The 21,472-nt window shown below is 42.3% G+C and overlaps 1 protein-coding gene across 8 annotated transcripts in view; it reads left to right on the forward strand.

The window, feature by feature from the left end:
• SLC66A2 (solute carrier family 66 member 2) overlaps positions 1-21,472 on the forward strand; it is a 98,345-nt gene that overhangs the window by 2,227 nt on the left and 74,646 nt on the right. For 7 of the 8 annotated variants that reach the window (XR_005593762.1, XM_039523078.1, XM_039523080.1 and 4 more), the window contains exons 2-3: positions 136-489; positions 12,493-12,626. Coding sequence is in view for 7 of the 8 variants with exons in the window: in XM_039523078.1 (XP_039379012.1) it covers positions 287-489; positions 12,493-12,626 (337 nt within the window). In the remaining variant the exon portion in view is untranslated. Of the gene's footprint in view, positions 1-135; positions 490-12,492; positions 12,627-17,295; positions 17,350-21,472 lie in introns of all 8 variants that reach the window. The other variant, XM_039523076.1, reaches the window with a different exon arrangement.

Here is a 21,472-nt window from a genome sequence, read left to right on the forward strand (position 1 = left end):
GTTTGACCACTTTGGCTAACTTATGACACTGGAGGCTGTGGCTCTGACCTGATCATAGGCCTGTGGGTCTTGTATTCCTGTTGTCAGATGATATATTTACATTTCCCTCCCACTTCCTTTTTTTTTTTTTTTTAGGTTACGGCTGTGCAAGGAATGAGGGAAGCATGGCAATACATTGCACTGGCAGGACTGTGTATGACTAAAATCAACTAAGTCCGAAGAAACAGTGAAAGGGAATCCCTTGTCAGTGGTTGCCCTGGTGCTGCACAGCTTTGTTTTGCCTGGCATGGAGGCAGATGGCTTGGAGTGGCTGGTGGTTCCAATGCACCAGCTGGTTTCCTGGAGTGCAGCTGGTGCAATGGTATTTGGAGGTGTGGTGCCATACATCCCCCAGTACAGAGACATCAAAAGGACACAGAATGCAGAGGGCTTTTCAACCTATGTGTGTCTAGTATTATTAGTAGCAAATATTTTGAGAATACTCTTTTGGTAAGTTGGTAATTATTTTTTATTCTCTTAAAGTGTTTGTTCTTTTTTTTCTCTCTGATTACACAGCTTGAGACCTGAGGTCTCTCAGGATGTAATATTTGGTGGGACCCACCCTTTAAAGATGTGAAACAAAATTCAATCTTGGTGCAAGTGGATTCATGTGCATCAACTTAGAGCTCATGTACCAAATTTGTTTGTCTCTTGTGTCTTCCTGACATAGTTATCAATGTTAATAAGCTGCATTTCAAAACTTCGAACTCCTAAGCTAGCAGTGGATGCTAATGACAAGCCCATATCTAAAGTAGTTCAGAAAAAATCTCTTCCTTTCTTTCTGCACCCTCATCACTACCCTACAAGTTGCTCCATGCAGGTAGGCCTCCATTGAAGTCAATACAGCTCTGCTCAGGCAGACCGCGTGCCCTCATTGGCTTCTGTGGGGGTCTACCCATGGAGCTCCTTGCAGGATTAGAGCTCAAAATTTAAAGATCCGCTCTTTAAAAAACAGCCTAACAAGAAACATGGAGGTTTTGGAGGATGGAGCATATGAGGTTTTAAAAATAACATTTAAAAGCAAATTTTGCTCTGAAATCTAGGTTTTGTGTTTATCAACCAATAGACCTGTCTCGTGTGTGTTTTCCCCCCACCCCACCATGTAGAAATAAATGTTACAAAACTGCAGAGGAATATTTGTTTTTAACTTGGCCACTGCAGCATTAGAAATGTACAAGAATCAAAAAGTGAAATTGATGAGATAACAATAAGAATATTGGAAACTATTCTGAGAACAGTTTGACTAATGGAGCAATGCTGGTGGTCTGCGGAGAGCTGACCGATCGTGTGCTGGCTCCTCCTGCCTGTTTCCAGTTGCTTGTAAAGATCCACAGGATCTTAACTGCAAAGAGCAGCCTGGACTCCAATAAAAACATCTGCAAGTCTGCTGCTGCATGAGTAGAGGAAACGGGTTGTTCTTTGGGACCAGAGTTAGCAATGAGATGTAGGGAAGTCATCTGTAGTATCAGAACTGCCTGTGGGATTGGAATTGTACTTAGAGAGGAATGGAGAGAAGTGGAGGGGGAAGCATGTGGAAGAAAAGAGGCTCATGTGGTGGTGGAGAATGGAAAGAAACAAACTAATGTGCAAGGGAAACAGAGTAAACAGAACTGTGAGCGATGGGGGGAAATGAGAAGTGAAAAGCCAAAGCAGACAGTATTTTTTTTTTTTTCAAATATGTGAAAATACCTGTGACGACAAAGAGTTAAATATACATAAATACTTCGCTATTCCATGCTTGCATAGTTAACAGAGAGATGCCGTGCAATTGCTTTATTAAGAGGAGGCCTGTAATACTGAGGAAAAAATGAGAATCCCTAATTTTTAATCTATTTTAAGTGCTCAAGCGACAAGATAGGTAAATAGCATAAATAAATAAAAAAGAACAAATTTTTAAATTGAAAGTTTAAAATTTTTTAACATCTTAGAGTCATTTGTAAAATGGAAAATGAAACACTTTTTTTTTTCTTTTTCTTTTTTTTAAATATATTTGTTTCAAACTAATGGTGTCCTTTCATGCTATTGTTCTTTAGAGAAATTGTTATAATATGTAAACACTCAAATGGAGTCTAGCTTTGTGTCACTCTCTGTGTTCTGATCTTGAAAGTCCCTGCATTGTTTTAAATTGCTTCAATTGAGTCCAAAGCGCAGAGCCAGACTTCAGAATGCTGTCACAGCTATCAACTTAGTGTGGCCTATAAATAAAAGTTCAAATGATTTGATATAGCCACCCGCACTGGGTAAATACTACAGGCTTGACCTTGCAAAACCTTAAGGTTCTGATTCTTTCACCCTCACTTGAAGTGAATAGTCCCTTGCTATGCCAGTAGTTCCATTGAAATACAAGTTAGAGATGAAAAGACCCATATACTGTTCTCTATAAAGCAACTACCATGATACTAAAATAGTATGGTCTTAAGAGGATACCTCGCACAATGAAAAGGTTATGGCATCCGTGATATTGTAATATGTACCGTGTAATGCCAAGAAAGTTTCTTTGGGTGAATACAGTTCTGAGGCATATGAGTGATTAATGCACAAAGCAAGATTCAGTTTTTAAAGGTACTCTTGTGTTAATCATGTCAGAGAGCAGCCAGTAATTCATTTTCTCTCTCTTTGTTGTTAAGCATAGTCATTTTTTATAGTAACCTTACTGCTGATGTCACTTTATGACCACCTGGGGCAAGATCAGTACTTGAAACAAAATATGACTGGGTATAGACACTAAAATTTATGATTACTCTAAAGGTGTATATAGATAAGAGTTCATGGTAATGATAAGAGGTGGTCCTGCTTTGAGCAGGGGTTTGGACTAGATGATCCCCTGAGGTCTCTTCCAACCCTAATCTTCTCTGATTCATGGTTTAAAAAAAAAAAAAAAAAAAAAGGCCTGTTGGATCATTTGGTCTATCCTCCTGCCAAGACAGGGCTGTTCCCTACAATTCATCTTCTAGTGTTTTGTCCATTCTACTTGTAAAAGCACCATGGGATGAGACTTCCACCCCACTTTGTAGACTATTCTACAGCCTGATACATGCCTCTGTCAAGCTGGTTTTCTTGGCACTGAGCCTAATTCTTTCCTAAATTGTTTTCCCTGGACCCCTGCACGACTCCTGGTTATACACTGATGTACTATGCTAATTTCTCCCCCTTTTTGCCTAAGCGTACATATATACACGTGTGTGCACGCATGCATGCGCACACACACACTCATTCATATATAATATGTAGGTCTAGAAATATTTGAAGGGTCTAATCATGTTATTCCCCTAGCTCCAAACATTGCTTAGCATTGCTGTACATATTTAATTATCTTTCATTTCAAGCCATTTCCTGTATTCCCTGATCGCTTTTGTTGTTCTTCTCTGAACTCCCTTGAGTTTGTCAATATCTTTCTGGAACTGTTGTTCCTGGAATTGAACAGGTGCACCAGAGAGTGACTTTTTTTGTGATGTATTGTCTCTGAGCATGTTCTCACAAATTGCACTGGGCTTTTTTGTATCTACATCACAGTGCATACTGCTATCTAACTTTGTCTGCACCTTTCAGTAAGGCCTTCTAGATTCACCCTCACATTCAATGTGTGTGTTATCCCCACATGACTAGCTTCCTTTTTTCCAGAACAAATCTCACTTATTTTCTGCTCATAACTCTATCATGCTAATGGGGTTCAGTGCTAGTGTAGTGTGCCTATTTCCAACACATACTCATTCTTGACTCCTGGTCCTTTCCTTCTCCCACAACCTCCAAAATACCTTGTTTCATGAAGTAGCAGTGGAGACCACGTATTCCCATGCACTGTGCCCACTGCACTCCCTCCATAACTCACTCCTGTAATCTGCCCCTCTTTTTTTAATTTAAAAAATCAACTAGTTTTAAAACAGGAGGAGTGTGACCTTCCCCTTGCCCTCCAATCTGCAGATACAATATTTACTCACTAATCTCCATGAAATCTACTGTTAAGTGTTTCTATAGCTAAAGCTGGCACGGCAGGACTGTGATACTAGCTCAGAAATTAGTACTAGCACTAAGGGCAAGAATCATGATCCTGCCTCTACTAGATACAGGGGCGGCCAAGCGCCGGGGCGCAGCGCCGGCGCGGGGGGGCGCATCCTGGCCAGGCGAGGATTTGGCTGGCGGAGCAGCATGCCAGCATGCCGGCGGGCCGGGCCGCGGCCCGAGCGGCCTTGCCGCGGTGCGCGGCGCGCGCGCGGGTCCGTCTCCGCGCGCTCTCCCTGAGCTCCGGCAGCGCCAGCGCGGTCCGTCTCCGTCGGCCCGGCCGCGGTGGACCTGCGCGGAGAGGCGCCACGCGAGCCAAATGACGCCCCCCCAGGCAGGATGCCGGAAGAGGGGAAGGACGCGGGGGGGGGGACTGGGGAGGGTGCGCGCTCGCTCGCTGCTTGGGGCAGCCTACTTTGTAGAGCCGCCCCTGACTAGATACTACTACTTTTCAAGATTTCCCCTCCAGTTATTCCACTGCCAGTGAAAGAGGAGATGCCTTTTTTTATTTTTTAAGTTAAAGAACTCAATTTTCTGCCCTCTTCCTTCCCTCTTTCCTCTAATCCTTCATTGAGGGCATTATCAAAGACTGAGAACTTGCATCATCACACGATGACAGTAGTGTGATTTCTTTAACTTTGTCTCTTCAACATTGTGTTTCCCTCGCTCAAAATGCCTCTAAACTTTTCTTTCGAAGTGAGTTAAAAATAATTTTCCAGAGTTTTCAGCACAGTTCTGTTCAAGCAGCAGATTTGTTTCTGCACCTTTGCTGAACGGCAGTGTGAGAAGACTTGTACACACGAAATGATACATCTGTATTATTAGAGACAATAGTAGGCCTGATTCTGTTTTCCTTGTACATACCCAACTCTTGTTAAAAATCATCAGGCATTGAAGATGTGCAAGCTGTAATGGTTATGGAGTACTGTCCCTTCTTTGGGTCTCATGAATGCAACTTCTACAGGTGGCAGGCCTCATGCCTTTCCCTCTCCTGGGGTGGATTTCTGCAGTTCACCCACTCTCAAACAAGGACATGGTTGACACTCAGGGGGCTGTAACCCGTGATTTTTGTGTCTCTCTAGCCCAGCCTGTCAGCTTCTCCCAGCTCACCTAATCGCCCCCCTGCCTTTTCTAGGGTCTTTGAGGTCTTAGCTCTCCTTTGATCCCAGGCTTAGCCTCTGGGAGGGTACCCCATTCTAGCCTAGATGGAGCCAGCTTTGTTATGGCTCCTTTGTAGCTGAGCACTTGAGACTGACTTATCTGAATCACTATTTTATGGTTATTTTAGCATCCCTTTGCAGCCTCCTTTTGACTTATCTCTAGGCAGGCAGGCGGCAATACACAATTGTCCTAGGAAACAGTCCTATACAGTTTTCATTAAAGATAATATAGGCATTTCCCCTATTTGTCACACAAGCATCTGACCCAGTTTGTTGATTCTTAGAAATTACATATTAAGTCTTTGACCCTTTTTAATATGTCATCTTAAAAAAACCTTTTGATTGCAACATTTTAGACCGACGCTGGCGCTTTCCTCTGCAAAGGTGATGAGCAACCTCTTCTCATTGGGAGTAGCTCACGTGGGATGTGACACATGAGTCTCAACTTTTTGGGGTCCATGAGTGTGCTGCTGATGAAAAAATCTGTGAGCATGAATGGAAAAAACGTAGTTGTGTGAATGTGCATGACAGTTACTAGCAATTTATGAAAAAAAAACCTCTACGTTTAAAAAAATTCTGTTCTTCGTTAGCATTCTCATTAGCAAGCCTAGGCGTCCCCTCCTTGTCTGAGTTAGCCTGTGACTTGGTAGACAAGTAAAATCCTGTGTTACATTACGGAAAATACTTCGATATGCTCACCTTTAGTTTGGCGCCAAGGATACTACTCACCTAGCAGGGTCAGTCAGATACATAGGAAAAGAAATAACGGGTGATTTCTGTGGTGGGACCACAGTTTGTAGTGGAAAGGGCGGGGAGAAGGAGCTTCATTCAACACTGCTCACTAGAATACAAGTTCATAATGGGGTTTCCTGAGTTTGGTGTACAAAATGTCCCACAGACTGAAATAACTTCAGGGTGGGTTTAATATTAGCAGAACAAATTCATGGCCTACGCCAAGGAAAGGAAATTGGAAAAGATTTCTCTGAAGTAGATGGTAAGCGTTCTAGTTACATCTTAATAAGTAAGGTCAGTCAACAGTAGTCCTGCTTCCTGCTGTGCTCAGCAGGCTGGAGTCTTTTGAGTTGTGGTGCAGTCCTTTGTCTCATCAAATTTAGATGCACTAGCTGCCATATAAGGTTGTGTGATTTTTTTTTTTTTTTTTCAGGATAAAACACAGTAGCCTTTGCTCCACTAATTTAAAAAAATAGGAATGATAGGCCAGGCTGGTTTTCCTGAGCTGAAGTGTCCAAGATATGAGTTGTGGGGGAAACATGAATGAAGTCTCCTGAATAAAAGACCATTTTCCTTTATCTTAACTTCCCATATTTGTTCTTTGTCAGCCAAAGAAACAATGAGCATGTAGCTGCAGTCAGTTTACTGCCTGGGTGTGTGTTGAAGTCCTGGTGGCAGATCCTTGGCTGGTGTAAATTGTCACAGCTCAGTTCCCTGCAGTGGAGTTCTGACAGTTTACACTAGCTGAGGATTGTGCCCCTGATGCAAGGCCTACTGAAGTAAATGGAAAGACTCCTCCTGACTTTCACAGGGCTTTAATTATGCAGTATCTTGGATGCCTCTAGATGTGTTTTGGGATAAAGCTTTCTGTCCTGAAGCCACCCAGCAGTGGCCAAAAGCTTCAAGCCCTGGAGGAGTTCTCCAGCAATATGTTCACCTTAATTAAAGCTGCTGAGATTGATTTAAGGGACCCTTCCAGTTTTTAATATCTGAAACTATTTTGAAAAAGTTCAGTGCAGACCTCAGCTTTCAGATTACTTTTTGAGCAAGTGTATTTCACCTGGCCTCGTTTATTTTAATCAGAACAACAAGGCCTGGCCCAAACAAGACTCTAACGAGATCTTGGGTTCACTGCTGCCTAGGATGGAGTCTGAGTATCATATTTATTTATATATATATATATATGAATGACAGGGGCAGCCAAGCACACAATACTTATATATATGTGAGAGAAACTTCTGCTTCTTAGACTTTATTTTGGCGTTACCGATTTAAAAAAAATCGGTAACGCCCTGGGAGCCCTGAGCCCCAGGACTCCGGTGGCCATTTAAAGGGTCTGGGGCTCCCCGCAGCGGCTGGAGCCCCAGGCCCTTTAAATCGCCACCAGAGCCCCGCTGCTGGAGCCCTGGGGTAGTGGCAGCAGCCAGAAGCCCCAGGCTCTTTAAATTGCTGCTGGAGTCCTGGGGCTCCCAGTTGCTGGCAGCAGGGCTCTGGGGCTCCCAGCTGCCGCTACTGCAGCAGCGCCCCAGGCCCGTTAAATCACTGCTGGCCAGAAGCAGGGCTCTGCGGCGATTTAAAGGGCCCGGGGCTCCGACCACTGTTGGGAGCCCCGAGCCCTTTAAATTGCTGGCCTGGGGAAGCTGCCCCCTGTGGGTACAGTCAGGCTTACTTTCTCCTCTGGATACTGCTGACCAGCAAAGGAGCCCCCTAGTAGAGAGAATGCCATGGTAGGAGAGTGCAGAGCACAGAGCAGCTTTCCCTCAGTAAATTCAGTCACTGAAGCAGAAATGCACACATGACTTCCTCTCTTTGATCACTAGCATTTTTCAGCCAACTTTATTCTGTGCAGGAAGAATAAAATATAAATGTAGGTTTTAATATATAATTTTAAAATATATGTTCTGTACCACACACAATCCTGGAAGCTCACATATTGAGAAGCAGTTCTTAGCAGGCAGATCATATTCTGAAACTAGTTTGTTTTCTCTTTTATACTTCCTGCTGACTCCCATTGTGCTGCTGCATCATGCTGTCCCCCAGGAGCCTGATAGTTTGGGTTACACAGTGTCAGCCTGTAACACAGCTTCCACCCTGTTTTAGAATCTCTTAAACTGCAGAAGACCTTGATCTGGCCTTTAAATGCTGCAGTAGGTTAGTGTATTAAGCTTTCATATTCAAACCCAGCTTGGCTGCTAGTGAAGTTGGTCTTGGCCAACTCACTGTGTTTTAGATCACAAAACTGATAGATAGTTTGGCTTGTCTCCACACAATCTGTGGTTTCTGTCAGGGTAGGCCCAGGACTGGAGTAACAGGATTGTTGCATGAAGATTGAGGTGCGTTGGTAGAGTTATTCAGACAAACTCATGGTGACTAGTCAGTTTGGCTCTAGCCCAGTTGTTCAGCCTCTCTGTTTTATGAACACAAACAGTTAAGATTTTTTAAAAACAAAAATATTGCTGGTACTTAAAGAAAGTTGTATATGTTCAAAAACCAAGAACTCTTCACAGTGATAGTTTAAAATATTATATAAATAGAAGGGAAACTGCTTTGAGGTCTGACATTGGACACCCCAAAACTGAAAATGTCAGTTGTTTAGCTATATGATAGTTACCAGCTAGAAACTCAGAAAGAAAGAACAACAAATATAAATAGGCTTCAATCCTATATTCCTCTTTCCCTGAGCCCCAGTTAGTACCCTAAGGATCCCTCCTACTTTTATGAGCAGCTTCTTTACTGTTCCCACCCTCAAGCCCTGCTTTGGCAAAAATATTCACCGCCTTTGGCAGGTGGGGAGGGAAGGGTCGAATGCTGCTTCTGAAACATCCAGAATGCTCACTGCACAGCAACACAAGCCTCTTCCCTTCTTCCAGTCCCTATCACCTCCCCAGCCCATTTGGGAATGGAGAGGTAAGAGAATCTTAAATTTGGATCCTCCATGTCCTGGTGTGATGCTTTTGCCAGGCTGGCTCCTGAACCGTAATTTCAAATACAAACTGGAGTGTACATCCTGCTTTCTCCATGTTAATGTCCATCATGTTGACCAAAATAAGAGCTATTTGCTTTCAAGTTGTTTAGAATAGAACACAGTATCTAGAAGGAGAATTTAACTTGAAGTGCGTTGGCTAGTCAGAATGAAAGTTTATGTAGTGCAACTTTTGTCCTGTGTGTGCTGGAGTTTGTTAAATTCTCATACATTGTTTGAAGTGACTATGGAAACCTTGCCATATATGTTCAGGCCCAGGTGAACTCTTGTGTATTGTGGGTTTTTTTTTTTTTTTAAATCTTAGCTCTAAAGTGAGAGATGACTCAGAGGGTTGATAACACAGCTTTCCATCTCTGTTCTAATGTGCCACTAGTTTATGGTGATTGTAAATTGCTTTATAGCTGCCGGCTGGTAGCCTGAGGCGATTAGCTTGTTTCTGTTTGTAGTAGGCAGATATCTGTGTAACAGTTGATATTGTTGGCAGCACTCTCCACAAACGTACCAAGGAGTGAATAAGCCAGTAGAGACTCTATGGGCTCTCTTTGGATCAGGCTGGAAGAACATTAGCATGTCAGTAACGGGGAACTAATACTAATGTCCACGCCGTCCCTATCCTGTGACTTAATAGAACTTCAGCACCAGTGCTGCCCGTGTAGCCCTAAATTAGCTGTTATACAAATGGATTTGTAATGGGGATAAGTACAGTATTTCGTACACCTACGGTTAGAGGACTTTTGGTAATAGTTGCCAACAGTAGGACAGATTCTCTTCTCTCTTTTCCTGAATGACAGATGGATGAAAGCAGTCGACCGGCTTAGTTCCTCAGTTTTGAAGCCTCCAGCAAAACAATTAATATGGGCTCCTCAGTTGCCAGGAGAGTGTTGCACAGCAGATCTCAGACAAGCTCCTCTGTTATGCCAGCATGGCACTGGCTCAGTAATGTGTCCAGAACTTGTGTGTTTATCTGCTAGCTTCTAGCTCCACCCTCAACAGAGACATTCTCTTATGACACAGGCTCCCCGCTTCTTCTATGTATCATGGCTGTGTTAGTGGGGTAAATAACTTGAGGACCCTTGGGAATCAGGCTTTTGCCACAGAGCTGTTTGTAATGCTCCTCTCACTATACCCATGGAGCTCTGGCTCATGGTCAGTGCAATGCAAACTGTCCCTGGTGGACTCTATACATCAGGGTCCCCTGAAACTGCAGATTCAGCAGCATTTGCAGGGTTTGCCCTGGCAAGGAGCAGGGGCACAGAAAGGGGAGTAATGGCAACTCTACTTTGCTCCACTCCATCCTCTTTCTTCCTGACTCAATGGAAACCTGACTTGGGTTCTCTGCAGATCAGAGGGGAGTTTGTACACTCGGCTGCATCAACTCCTCACACTTCAGCAATCTTCTGAATTTGTTAGTGCTGATCTTACCATGGTATGACCTGCTGCAGTGTCACCCTTCCCCTCTCCCCAGGGTATTAGTTGAGGAGGAGGCCTTGTTGCAGCCATGTACACAAGAGTCCTAGGCCACTAGTGTCCCAGGAGACATTGTGAAGGCTCATGGTTTCATAATGATGGCCCCAGCTCTGTGGCACTAGGCAGCTAGGCCTCCCCCTCCCCCCCATGACCAGTTCCCTGGGGATGGTCTGGTCCATTGGGGACAAACATGTCCGCCTACAAATGGAAAAGTTCCAAGAAAACTCAGCAAGTCCAGAATCAAGGACTTTCCAGTTTCTCCCCATTACTGGGCATAACCCACATGGACCCATAACAAAACTTGAATCTCTCTAAAGACCATAGTGGAAGTAAAGAACTCCTTCAGCATTCATACAATGCAAGGGCTTAATGGCAAACACGCTTGGTACTATCCTAGTGTCTTAATGACTAGCTCAGAGCTCTGTCTTGAAAGAAACCCAAGTTAAAGAATTATATCCAGACTCTTATGGGAGACCTTGCATTGTACTCTGATACATACTAATGGCTCATTATAGTATCCTATACTTAACGTTTGCCAGAGCTTTGTAAAACATTAATTAAACAAATCATCATCCTACTCCTGTAAGTGTTGTCTCCTATCTTCTTAGCCAGTGGCAGCACAGTGTTTGTGGGGTGATGAAGCAGTGGCCTGGGTGACTAGTTTGTGGGTGTATTTGGAGTGGCAGATAGGAAATGTGGCCCAGAATTAAAGAATGAGTGAAAGCACGCTGTTTAATTCCCCAAATTGCTTTCTTGAAGCAGTAAGAATCTCTGAGGAATACACCCTAGCAAGGTTGTTTGAGCTGAGAGAGAAGTCACAATCATGTGCCTGGAGCCTGTCTACAATAAATCTAATATATTTTGCACCAGATCTGTATGGGATCTTCCTTCCCTTTTCTCAAAAAATAAAAACCCTACTTTTGTTTGCTTACTGGTGATGTCTGTTGGGTATTATACTGAGCTCTCCTACCTATAATGCAGGAAGAGGAACTTGGATAGCAGCCAGTCCTCACTGAAGAGTCTTGTTTTCTGTGATAGAATCTAATGCAATCATGGAAGATGGAGGACCCTTCATTAAGTCCTGGCTGCTACCCAAGTTCCTCTTCCTGCAGTGCGTGTAGGAGAGCTCAGTAATTCCCACCAGACAGCGTCAGTAAGCAAACCTAAATTAAACTGGGGGGGAGGGGGAGAGGCGGGGAGAGAGCATTTTCCGTTCAGTTTCCACATCTCTGAAGAATCAAGTAGCTGTTTCCTGCAACTTTGGAGTTCATTTCCCAAAAGTGATGCCCCTCTCTTCTTCCAGACTTCTGGAGTGGTGGGAGTGCAGTACGAGCGGGTGTTCGTAGGTTTGTTGGGGGACACTGTTAGACATCATAGGTTGGTAGTTGTGTTTTTTGGGGAATGGGACGGTATGGGCTTATGATTTAATGTATTTTAAAATTATATATAGGAAACTTAGTATATAGAGCAGGAGTTCTTAACTTAACAGCGTCTTCACTTAATAGAGGAAAGACATGTGTGTGTCTCATGCTAATGCAATGTAGCTCTTTTATCCCCTTCTAGTAGCTAGACCAGGTTTGTGAATCAGCCTCTTCATTCAAGCTAATGGACCTGGTCCTTTTAGTTCAGGCAACAGAAACTCATGCTTTTAGATCCACTGACTTAGTTTTCCCCAGGGGTGCTCCCACCCCTGCTCCGCCCCCTGCCCGCCACTCTCCACCCTCCCTTAAGACCCCCCCCCCAGCTGGCAAACAGCTGTTTGGCGGCATCCCCAATTAGCTCATTGGGGTGTCACCAGACAGCTGATTGGCAGTGCTGCTGCCCAACAGCTGTGGCTGGTGGGTGCTGAGTACCCACTATTTTTTTTTTCCCACAGGTGATCCAGCCCCAGAGCATTCAGTGTCGGTGCCTGTGGCTACAAGTTCACGTGGAATATGGTTAGGTTACATGCAGCTAGATCTCTTAGTGTAATTCTTCTCTGCAGCTTTGCAAATTTGTCATTTACTGTGATTGTTAAGGATACAGTTGTCAAACACCTAAATAGGGTTGAGATTAATTGTGTATAAAGATCATCATCTTGAGATGTTTATATATTTTTCTCTTACTTTTTAGGTTTGGCAGGCATTTTGAGTCCCCTCTTCTGTGGCAAAGCATTATCATGATCATTACTATGTTACTGATGCTGAAACTATGCACTGAAGTACGTGTGTCAAATGAACTGAACATAAAACGTCGCTCCTTTTCAGGTTGGTAACAGTAATTTTGCAGAGTGAAATCTTCCAATATTAATTTCTAAAAATGTCTTGTATTGTCATTGGGTTGAGTGAAAAATTTTTTGTGCGTGGTGCAAACCATTGTCTCTTGAAGATCCAACCCAGCACTTCCTGAATGGACTGTTTAAAATTATTTCCTTCCATACAAGTATTTTAAATGGGTCTTAGTTCAGTCTAGAAAATAGAGTTCTCTGTAATATTTTATGTCAAACTTTAGGAAGTAGTAGAAGTTATGCTACTCTGCCAGTCTCGATGATGCTAAGATCTAGGCCTGAATGACAACAAGAATTTTCACTGCACTTTTCTGCATGTCTCTGAATTGCAGAAACCATTTATCACTGACCAGTGTCAGAAGCCATACCTTACTATTGCCAATGCTGTATCTTGCTTGCACATAAAATATTTTATTTCTTGTCATCACATTTGTTGTCAAAATAGGGAGTGATGGTGTGTCACTATTACAGGTTTATCGAAGTGTACATATTGTACGCTTCCTGTGGTCTTGCAGTACTTTTGTGGGTGGGTGGAAATTTCCAATCTGGGCCAGAATATCATTTGTTAATCTAAGGCCGTGATACTCAGACCTCAGTGGTTCAGGAGCCAAATTAGCAATCAACATTACCCAAAAGAGCCATAGTAGTGTTCATTGTTTCATTTACTTACTCTTTCTTTCTTTCTCTCTCTCTCTCAATATTATTTATTATTATTAATTATTCTTATAGCAAAGTGACTGACCAAGTATTCTACAATTGGTTAATAACATAGTAAAAGCATCCTGATTGATAACTTAAATTGGTTAATAATTAAATCACAGTGTTTTAATATCATGTGCTGCAAAGAACCACAAGAGACCCATTAAAAGGCCACTCCTGAGCCTCAGTCTCAGTATCACTGATCTAAGGGCTTGTCCACACAATTGGGTAATGTGCCTTATGGGGTAAAGCGCACTAACATGCTGTGCATGAATTAGTCTGTGTAGACCCTGCTGGTGCGCTTTAATGTAATATTGTTTGAAATGGTACTACATTAAAGCACACTAGGGAGCCTTCAGTGCGCACCAGCCTGGTCTTAGAGGACCAATTAATGTGCAGCATGATGGTGTGCTTCAGAAATAACATCCCCATAGAGTGCATTATACCCCACCATGTAGACAAACTCTAAGTCTTTTTTACAAAATGATTTACTGTATGGCAGACTCTCTTACAGTTTGGAAATGTAACAAATGCCAACCTCTGGTTTTCTTTTTTGATGTGTACATTCCCCATTTTATGTTTCTCCTGTTCCTGCTGCTGCTGGGCTATAAAACTGTTGGCTTCTTTTCAGTTGACTTGCCAATATGGACATATAATTTGCTCTCTCGATCTGTTTTCTTCCTTCTCTTACCCTAAAAACTGAGGGCTTGATCCAGCTCCAAATAGCTGCAGCCTTTCCAGGCAGAGGGAGCCCTAGAGGGCTATGAGTGCTGGCTCTGCAGCAGATTTATTTATTTAATAGAAAGATAGGCCTGCTCTGCAAACGTACTCCCACTCAGTGGTTTCTGTGGAGTGTGTTGTGAATCTGCCCAGGTAAAGTGACGTCATGGAGAACGTTGGCTCATCTGCAACTCTCAATACTCTGACCCATCTATCTTTCTCCTCTACAGTCTGGGAATGCATTGTCTGCAAGAGTTATCACAGGCTGGGAAAATGAATGACTTTAGATCTGGCCTCATTTAGCAGAGATTTAAAAACTGGATGAATTGGGAGGGGAACAGCCAGCTCTTTGCCTGTAGATACCTGTTGGTTGGGAGCGGAGCAGAGGGCTTCCTCTTCAGATTGCCCTTTGTGGGGCCAAGGGGGTAAGTCTTCAAACTAGATTGCCCTCTTTCCCCTCCCTCCTTCTCTAGCAGGCTTCCTCAATACATGTCAGGGGGGTTGCATGTCCAATTCAACTTCAGCCACAATCTTTTTTGATTGAATGACTGGCATTCAGTCACCTCATGAAAGAATTGGGCTCTTCACTAGCCTGTAAGGTAACTTGCAGAGCGTACTCAGTGTGTCATGCCATAATCATTTCCCAGGAGCCAGTTCTCCATATATTTAATCCAGCAAAAAGAACAATTTTGCCTGTTGTTTTGGGCTTTAACTCTCTTTTTTCTTTGCAGCAGGAGGCTCACTGTACTCCATGCAAACTTTTTTTTATTAGAACCGCACAGTGCAACTAAATGTCTCTCCTGGCTTTCATATATGCGATTGATACGCAGGTTAAACCAGTGATATTATCATATAAGAAAGATCTACAAGTTGAAAGGTATTAATGCTGAGGATCTTGTGATTTACTGTCAGATGTAATGTACTGGCTTGAAATTAATCTTTGTGCTATTTTACCATTTTCGGCATACATATTTCCTTCAAGAGGGTGAAGCACAGGAACTGGGAATCAGATGCAGGGGCGGCTCCAGACCCCAGCACGCCAAGCACGTGCTTGGGGTGGCATGCCACGGGGGGCGCTCTGCCGGTCGCCGGGAGGGCGGCAGGCGGCTCCGGTGGACCTCCCGCAGGCGTGCCTGCGGAGGGTCCGCTGGTCCCACGGCTTCGGTGGAGCATCTGCAGGCACGTCTGCGGGAGGTCCACGGGAGCCGCGGGACCGGCGACCGGCAGAGCGCCCCCTGCAGCGTGCCGCCCTGCTTGGGGCAGCGAAATGTCTAGAGCCGCCCCTGATCAGATGACCTGCATTCCTAAACCTGACTCTCTCATTGTTTTCCCATCTGATCCTGAGTTTTCTCTGTACCAAGTTTTTGCCATATCTCACGCAGATGGTGGGAAGCTAAATTTCAGTTTGATGCTTTTGACATCCCTGGATGGAAGTGGCTAGGTTGTGAATTGCAGTATCATCATAATAAGATCAATATCACTATATTTTTGTATTTAAATCTTTCTACCCATTCTCCTTCCATCCTCTTTCCCTAATACCTCTACAACATAATTCAGATTAAAAAGTGAGCCTGTCCTGGCTCTGTCTTCACTTTAGTGGATGCCTTATATTCCAGTCTACTAATCCCCGGTGCACATTTCACCAATGAGTCTTGAGTTATCCCGGAGTAGCTTGTTTTTTTCTATTCATTTAAATAACTACTGCTAAATAACTAGGTTAGGGGGAAGCCAATCTTTTTCTTAGCTTCCAAAGCAATAACAAGGTCTCTCTCCTAATCCAGAGGACAGTTTTTGTGAACTCAAGCAAGTTGTTCTAGGTCCTCTGGCTTGAAGTACATTTTAGTGTTTAGTTAACAGTGTATCCACAAAGCCATTTAATGTGGATAGTGCACAGTTATGGCACTTCCATTTATGTGGAAATCTGTTGCAACTTGAAAAGTTCACTCCCTTTGGACTGGCTTGATTGTCTCCTTGGAGAGTCTCTGTCCTGGCTGGGTATTAGGGAGACTTATTTTCTCCGCCTTTGTTGCTGTTTAAAACAACAACAACAACAAAAAACCCACCAGGAAATGTCCCTCCCCGCCCCCCCCCCAGCTTCTAGGAAAGATTTGTTCTCTCATGCATACATTTTATTATCCTTTATTTACAGGTATTAACCAAGAGGAGATTACATCCCTTTGTATGCATGTGTATTACACAACTGAAAACAATCAATCACCCCAAATCTTGATTATGCCCCAAGAACCTTTGCCCTGGTGTGTGGGTAACTGCCAGGCACCCCTAAATATTCTAACTTTGCTTACAACCAGTGGGGGGGTTGTCATGGGGATGGTCTATTCTGTTGGTGTGATGCCTTTAATTCTATTTTGCTTAACCCTAAAGCCACCCTTGCTGTGTAGCTTATTTGTATTCCTGTAGTGCTTAGAAGCCAAGTAGCATGGGGGCTCCATTATTATTTCAGTCTATTTCTTACTGTCATTTAATTTTGGACCCTCAAACTGATGCTATCTTAACTTCTATTTACAACTTGTCCCGTACTATAACACTGTGTTCCCTTGAAGAGCTTTATTAAGAGAGCACTGTCTTGGGTAGTATGTGGTTTTCAAATGGAATTGAGGCTTACAGAGGAAGGTTAGGATCAAATTAAATGGTTCAGCATACGGAACACTTGAATTGGTGATTTGGTCTCTGTCTCTGTTAACGTGAGTGGCTAAACAGTTAAACCTGTTGGAAGTGTTGAAGAAAAGGGTTTCCTCCAGAATGTGAGGCAGCCCTATCATGTTGTTTTATTTCTTTATTTGCATAATTTACATAATTCTTTCCTGAAAGGCTCCTCCATCCTCACATTTAACTCAGGCACAGGAATAAAAACAAGCAATTTAAGCTTTCTCTTTCACTGAAAAGTTTATAAATGTGTACATTGCTTTGAAGAGGGTTACATGTTACATTGTCTCTATTCTCTCCCTCCTTTATTATTTTATTTTAAATTGCTGTTATTTCTCACACTGAGGCCTTTCTGTGATTTCCTTCCCTTTTATTCTTCCCTAAAATCTTGGGGAAAACCCTATAGAGAGCATGGAAACTAAAACTTTTTGCATGGTTTTTTTTATCAGCAAGATGTACTAACAAAGCTTAAAATAAAACAAACTAAAAGACCATCTACTGTATTGACTCAAATTAGTCTATTTTGTCTTTTCGTCCTCTCTTCTCAATTTATTTTTCTTATGTAGCTGCAGATAGTAAAGATGAAGAAATCAAAGCACCTCCCAAGAGATCCTATCTGGGTATGTACTGTACAAACCCATGCTGCATGAGGTTGCCATCTGAAACATAATTCACGCTTCACTACTTTTTGTCTTGTGTGTTTTGTTTTTTGCCATTTTTAGAAATGATTGCATGATGGTCATTTCTGCCGAGAATGTTTCTGCTATCTTTTCTTCAGATACTAACGTCTAACTGTTCTGCAGTTTTAATTTTCATAGAGGAAAAGATGCTTTCAGTTCTGTTCCAGAAACCATTTTTTTTTCTGGAGGTAAATGAATTGCCAATTCATCCCATCATTCTTCTCAATTATATTTTGCTCTTTTTCCTGCCCCATTAGAGAAACATAACAGTATTTATATAATAGAAACTATTAACCAGCATGACCTACATGGGGCTCTTCTCCTCCTCACATCACTGAAATAGGAACTTTACTTCTTTCTGTTTTCCGCACCTTCCCCCAGCAGGGCCAGACTGTGTGCAGCAAGCTATGAAAAATATGGGAGCAGCTTTCAGCCAGGAGAAATGTTAGATGCTCATTTTGCAACACAGCAAATAAGGATTTCCCTATAACATCTCAAGTTCAGCAAAATGAAAATGGCTTACAACAAAACTTATTTATGAAGCTTTCCTGTCCCAGCCCTCATTTTCAACAGGGCACCCTCTGTATTGTTATTGGGATGGGGGAGGGATTTATAGCCCCACACATTTTGAAGGCCCCTGTGTCACCATCTGGACTGTTGTTTTTGGAATCCATTCTAAGATTCTTTAGCTAGCCAGAGAGATTGAGAAATATGATGTGCACCCTGCCTTTGTGTCACTTCCAGCGCTTAGAAGCCTGAAGAACCAGAGACCATGACGGTGTCTTAGCCAGGTTACTTTTGTTTAAGGAGTGTAGATACCACTTTATACAAGGTCTCATATCTCTAAACATAGAAATGGCACCAATTTAATACAAGTTGTTTCTTAAACCTATTTAATTTGGTGCGATCCTCCCATGTAGACACTCTTATTTTGGAACCAGAGGACCCTATTTCAATTTTGGTTAAGTTGGTAAGAAATCAGTTTAAAGGAAATCCAACATAGGGCTCTCTTCTTCCAGAATAAGAGTTCCTACATCGGGTTTTGAATCAGTGTTACTGAATCTGTTTGTAAATGTAATCAAATTGGTGTTCAGCTTGTATGGAGACAAACCCTGACAGAGACAGAAACATTTCTGTATGGTGGTGCAATGCAGAGCACTTTCCTTAGACCATCGGATCAGTCCTGTGTATCGGATGATCTTTAATGGAGCAAGTAATCAAGAAATGCAATTGTCCTCTTCTGGATTTTCCGATTTGGGGGGGGAAAAAAATATTTCATAACATTCCAAAAGTGCATGTTGGTTTAATGCCAGTAATTTGCAAAGCACCTTTTCCTATTGTACCTCTTTCAAAAAACATTTTTCTGGGCTTTGCATGAAATAATATTTGTTTTGCTCTTTTGTCTCTTATTAGTTTGCAGTCATTCTCACTGGCTTATGTCAAAATGGACTTACCTATAGAATGTAAACTTGAATCTTACCCTATTTTTAACATGTTTACATTCTTGTTTTCTTTATTCGCTAACGCTTTCCAGTTTTTAGCTATATTATAAACAATAATCTGTTAACTTGTTGAAGGATGGCTTATTCTGAGTGCTTCAGGGACCCATAAGAAAATAGAGAAACGATTATTAGTTGCTACATTTTACTTATGTCTTTTAACAGATTACAAGTTTCTAAATATCAGTCACCTGGTTTTCAGTAAACAATGGGACCTGAATGTGTCTATGAAAATCTGCTGAAACTTAGAGTTGGGTGCTTTGATATCTGTGACGAGCAGTTTCTGAAATGAACTTCAACTTGCTTAGGAAAACAGGACAGATAAAAAGAAGTAGTCATACTGCATTTTGATGAAACAGTAAAACACACTTTCAGGAATGCAAAAAGTTTAATGATTGCATTTTGGGTACCTATTCTTTGTATATTTCTGTTTCTTTAAACTGGATATTTTTAATTAGTGTAATTCTGTTTAAAATAGTTCTGAGGTAGAAGTGTGTGTGTGTGTGTGTGTGATTACATGTGTATATAATATCCTACTAGACTCGGAAAGTTTGCATGGGAGAAACACTAGTTTATTGGGCTAGTCATATTTTGGTTTACACAGGATTTGTTTAATTGAATTATGTCCTGCTTATGTCTATGTGGCAGTGCTTTGTTTGTCCAGAGACATGGCAATCTCACTAAAAATTTATGTAAGGAGGTGTTTGGTTTTTTGGCTCAGGGGATTGTGTATTCCTTTACCTCTCTTAATGAATTTGGCAGACTATTTTTTTTCAAAAAAACTTATTACAACTGGGTTTCCTGCCCAGGGCCAGCTCTCCAGCGTTTTTGCCGCCCCAAGTGGCCCAAAAAAAAAAAAAGCTGCGGTCAGCGGCACTTTGGCAGCAGCTCTACCACCGCTGCTTCATTCTTCGGCGGCAGTTTGGCAGCTGGTCCTTCCCTCCAAGAGGGACTGAGAGACCTACCGCCGAATTGCCCCTGAAGAGCCGGCCCTTTTCCATTGGCTGCCCCAGGCACCTGCTTGCTGCGCTGGTGCCTGGAGCCGGCCCTGTTCCTGCCTCTCACTTCAAGTTTCAGTTCCCTAAAAACTCTTTAGTGTTTCTAGGCTTTGGGAGTCAATACAGCTCTTTTTCAAAAGCGTGGTAAGCATACAGTATAGAGTATTCATTTTAACTTCAGTTAGCCCTGCAGGACAATTAGAGTGTTAAAGTGGAAAATATTGCCCACTCTGCTATACCAATAGATCTGTGGGGAAATTGGTAGATAAATGATGATACTGAAGCTGTCCTCTGTCACCACCTTTGATTCAGAAACTGAGCCCTTTCTATGCCCACTGGTGTCTCTCTTTAGGCATATTTATTGTCCATATTCCAGTAAACCACTTAATGCTACTGTTCCTCCACACACACATTAACTGCAAAAGCTTTTATCTGACACTTGACTCTGAAAGCTGACTGCCTAGATTCTGTTCTACGAAGGGGCAGATCCTCAGTTGGTGTCATAGCTCTATTGACTTCAACAGTTATGACAATTTACACCAGCTTTGGATCTGCCCTATGGTATGTAGCTTCCTGATTTCATATAGAAACAAAATTATTCCCAGTTGTTCCAGGAAAAGGAAGATCTAAATAGCAACAGTTCTGAAGAAACTTTATTTAAAACAAAACAGTGGCCCTAGTTTTACACATTGCCAGTTGGTGTATCTGAAGATTAGTGTGAGAGCTAAATTAAAGTACTACCTCGATACTGCTTGCCCATTAAGAAAGCCAAGGCTTTTTCTTCAACCAGTTGGTTTGTCACTTGCTGAAATGCTTTAGAATAAATGTGGATGTTTTGTACTCTCCTGTATTGAGATGCAAGTTCTTGCCTACGTTTTGAGCTCTTGAAATGAGATCTGGAGATTTTGGGGGAGACAGGACATGCAAGACACTGGATCAAGGTTATTAGATCTTTGAAGATATTTTTATAGCTCTGTGGTAAATAGTGCAGTGGGTAACTTCCAATGCATATGCATGCGATTAGCTGAATTTTATAATTTTCAAGTAAATATTTAAACAAGTTTTGAAGGACACTGCTGAAAGAAATCACAAGGGTTTCCTTGTTTACAAAGTTCTATTTTCAATCTTGAAATGAAGTTATCTTGGTATCTGTCGTGCTACTAAGCAGTGTGAGAGTTCTTGCTTGAAGTCTGCTTGCTTCTGGTCCAGAGGACAGAGTCCTAATGATATAGTAGGTGTCCAGAAACAATGTAGATTAATTATACATCAGTACAATAGTATGTAAAACTGTAGTTTAAAAAAAGTTGTATATGCAAAACCAGAATATGTCTGTGTAAACAAATTCATTTTAGGAGGTTCTTGTATAAAAACAAATGGAAAAACCAGTGATGGATTGATTAGCTAGTTAGCCCATGGATACTAAGTGTGAACTGCTGCTGCACTACGTGCAGCTGTGAGTATAATATGACAACTGAGAACTCGCTCTCCAGCTGCTGTCCTGTTCATTTCTTTCCTCCAGTTAGAAGACAAATAACCTAGTGGTAAATGAAATGAGTAAGCAAGCTC

The sequence above is a fragment of the Mauremys reevesii genome, linkage group 2 (genome assembly GCF_016161935.1).
Source record: "Mauremys reevesii isolate NIE-2019 linkage group 2, ASM1616193v1, whole genome shotgun sequence".
Lineage (NCBI taxonomy): Eukaryota > Metazoa > Chordata > Testudines > Geoemydidae > Mauremys > Mauremys reevesii.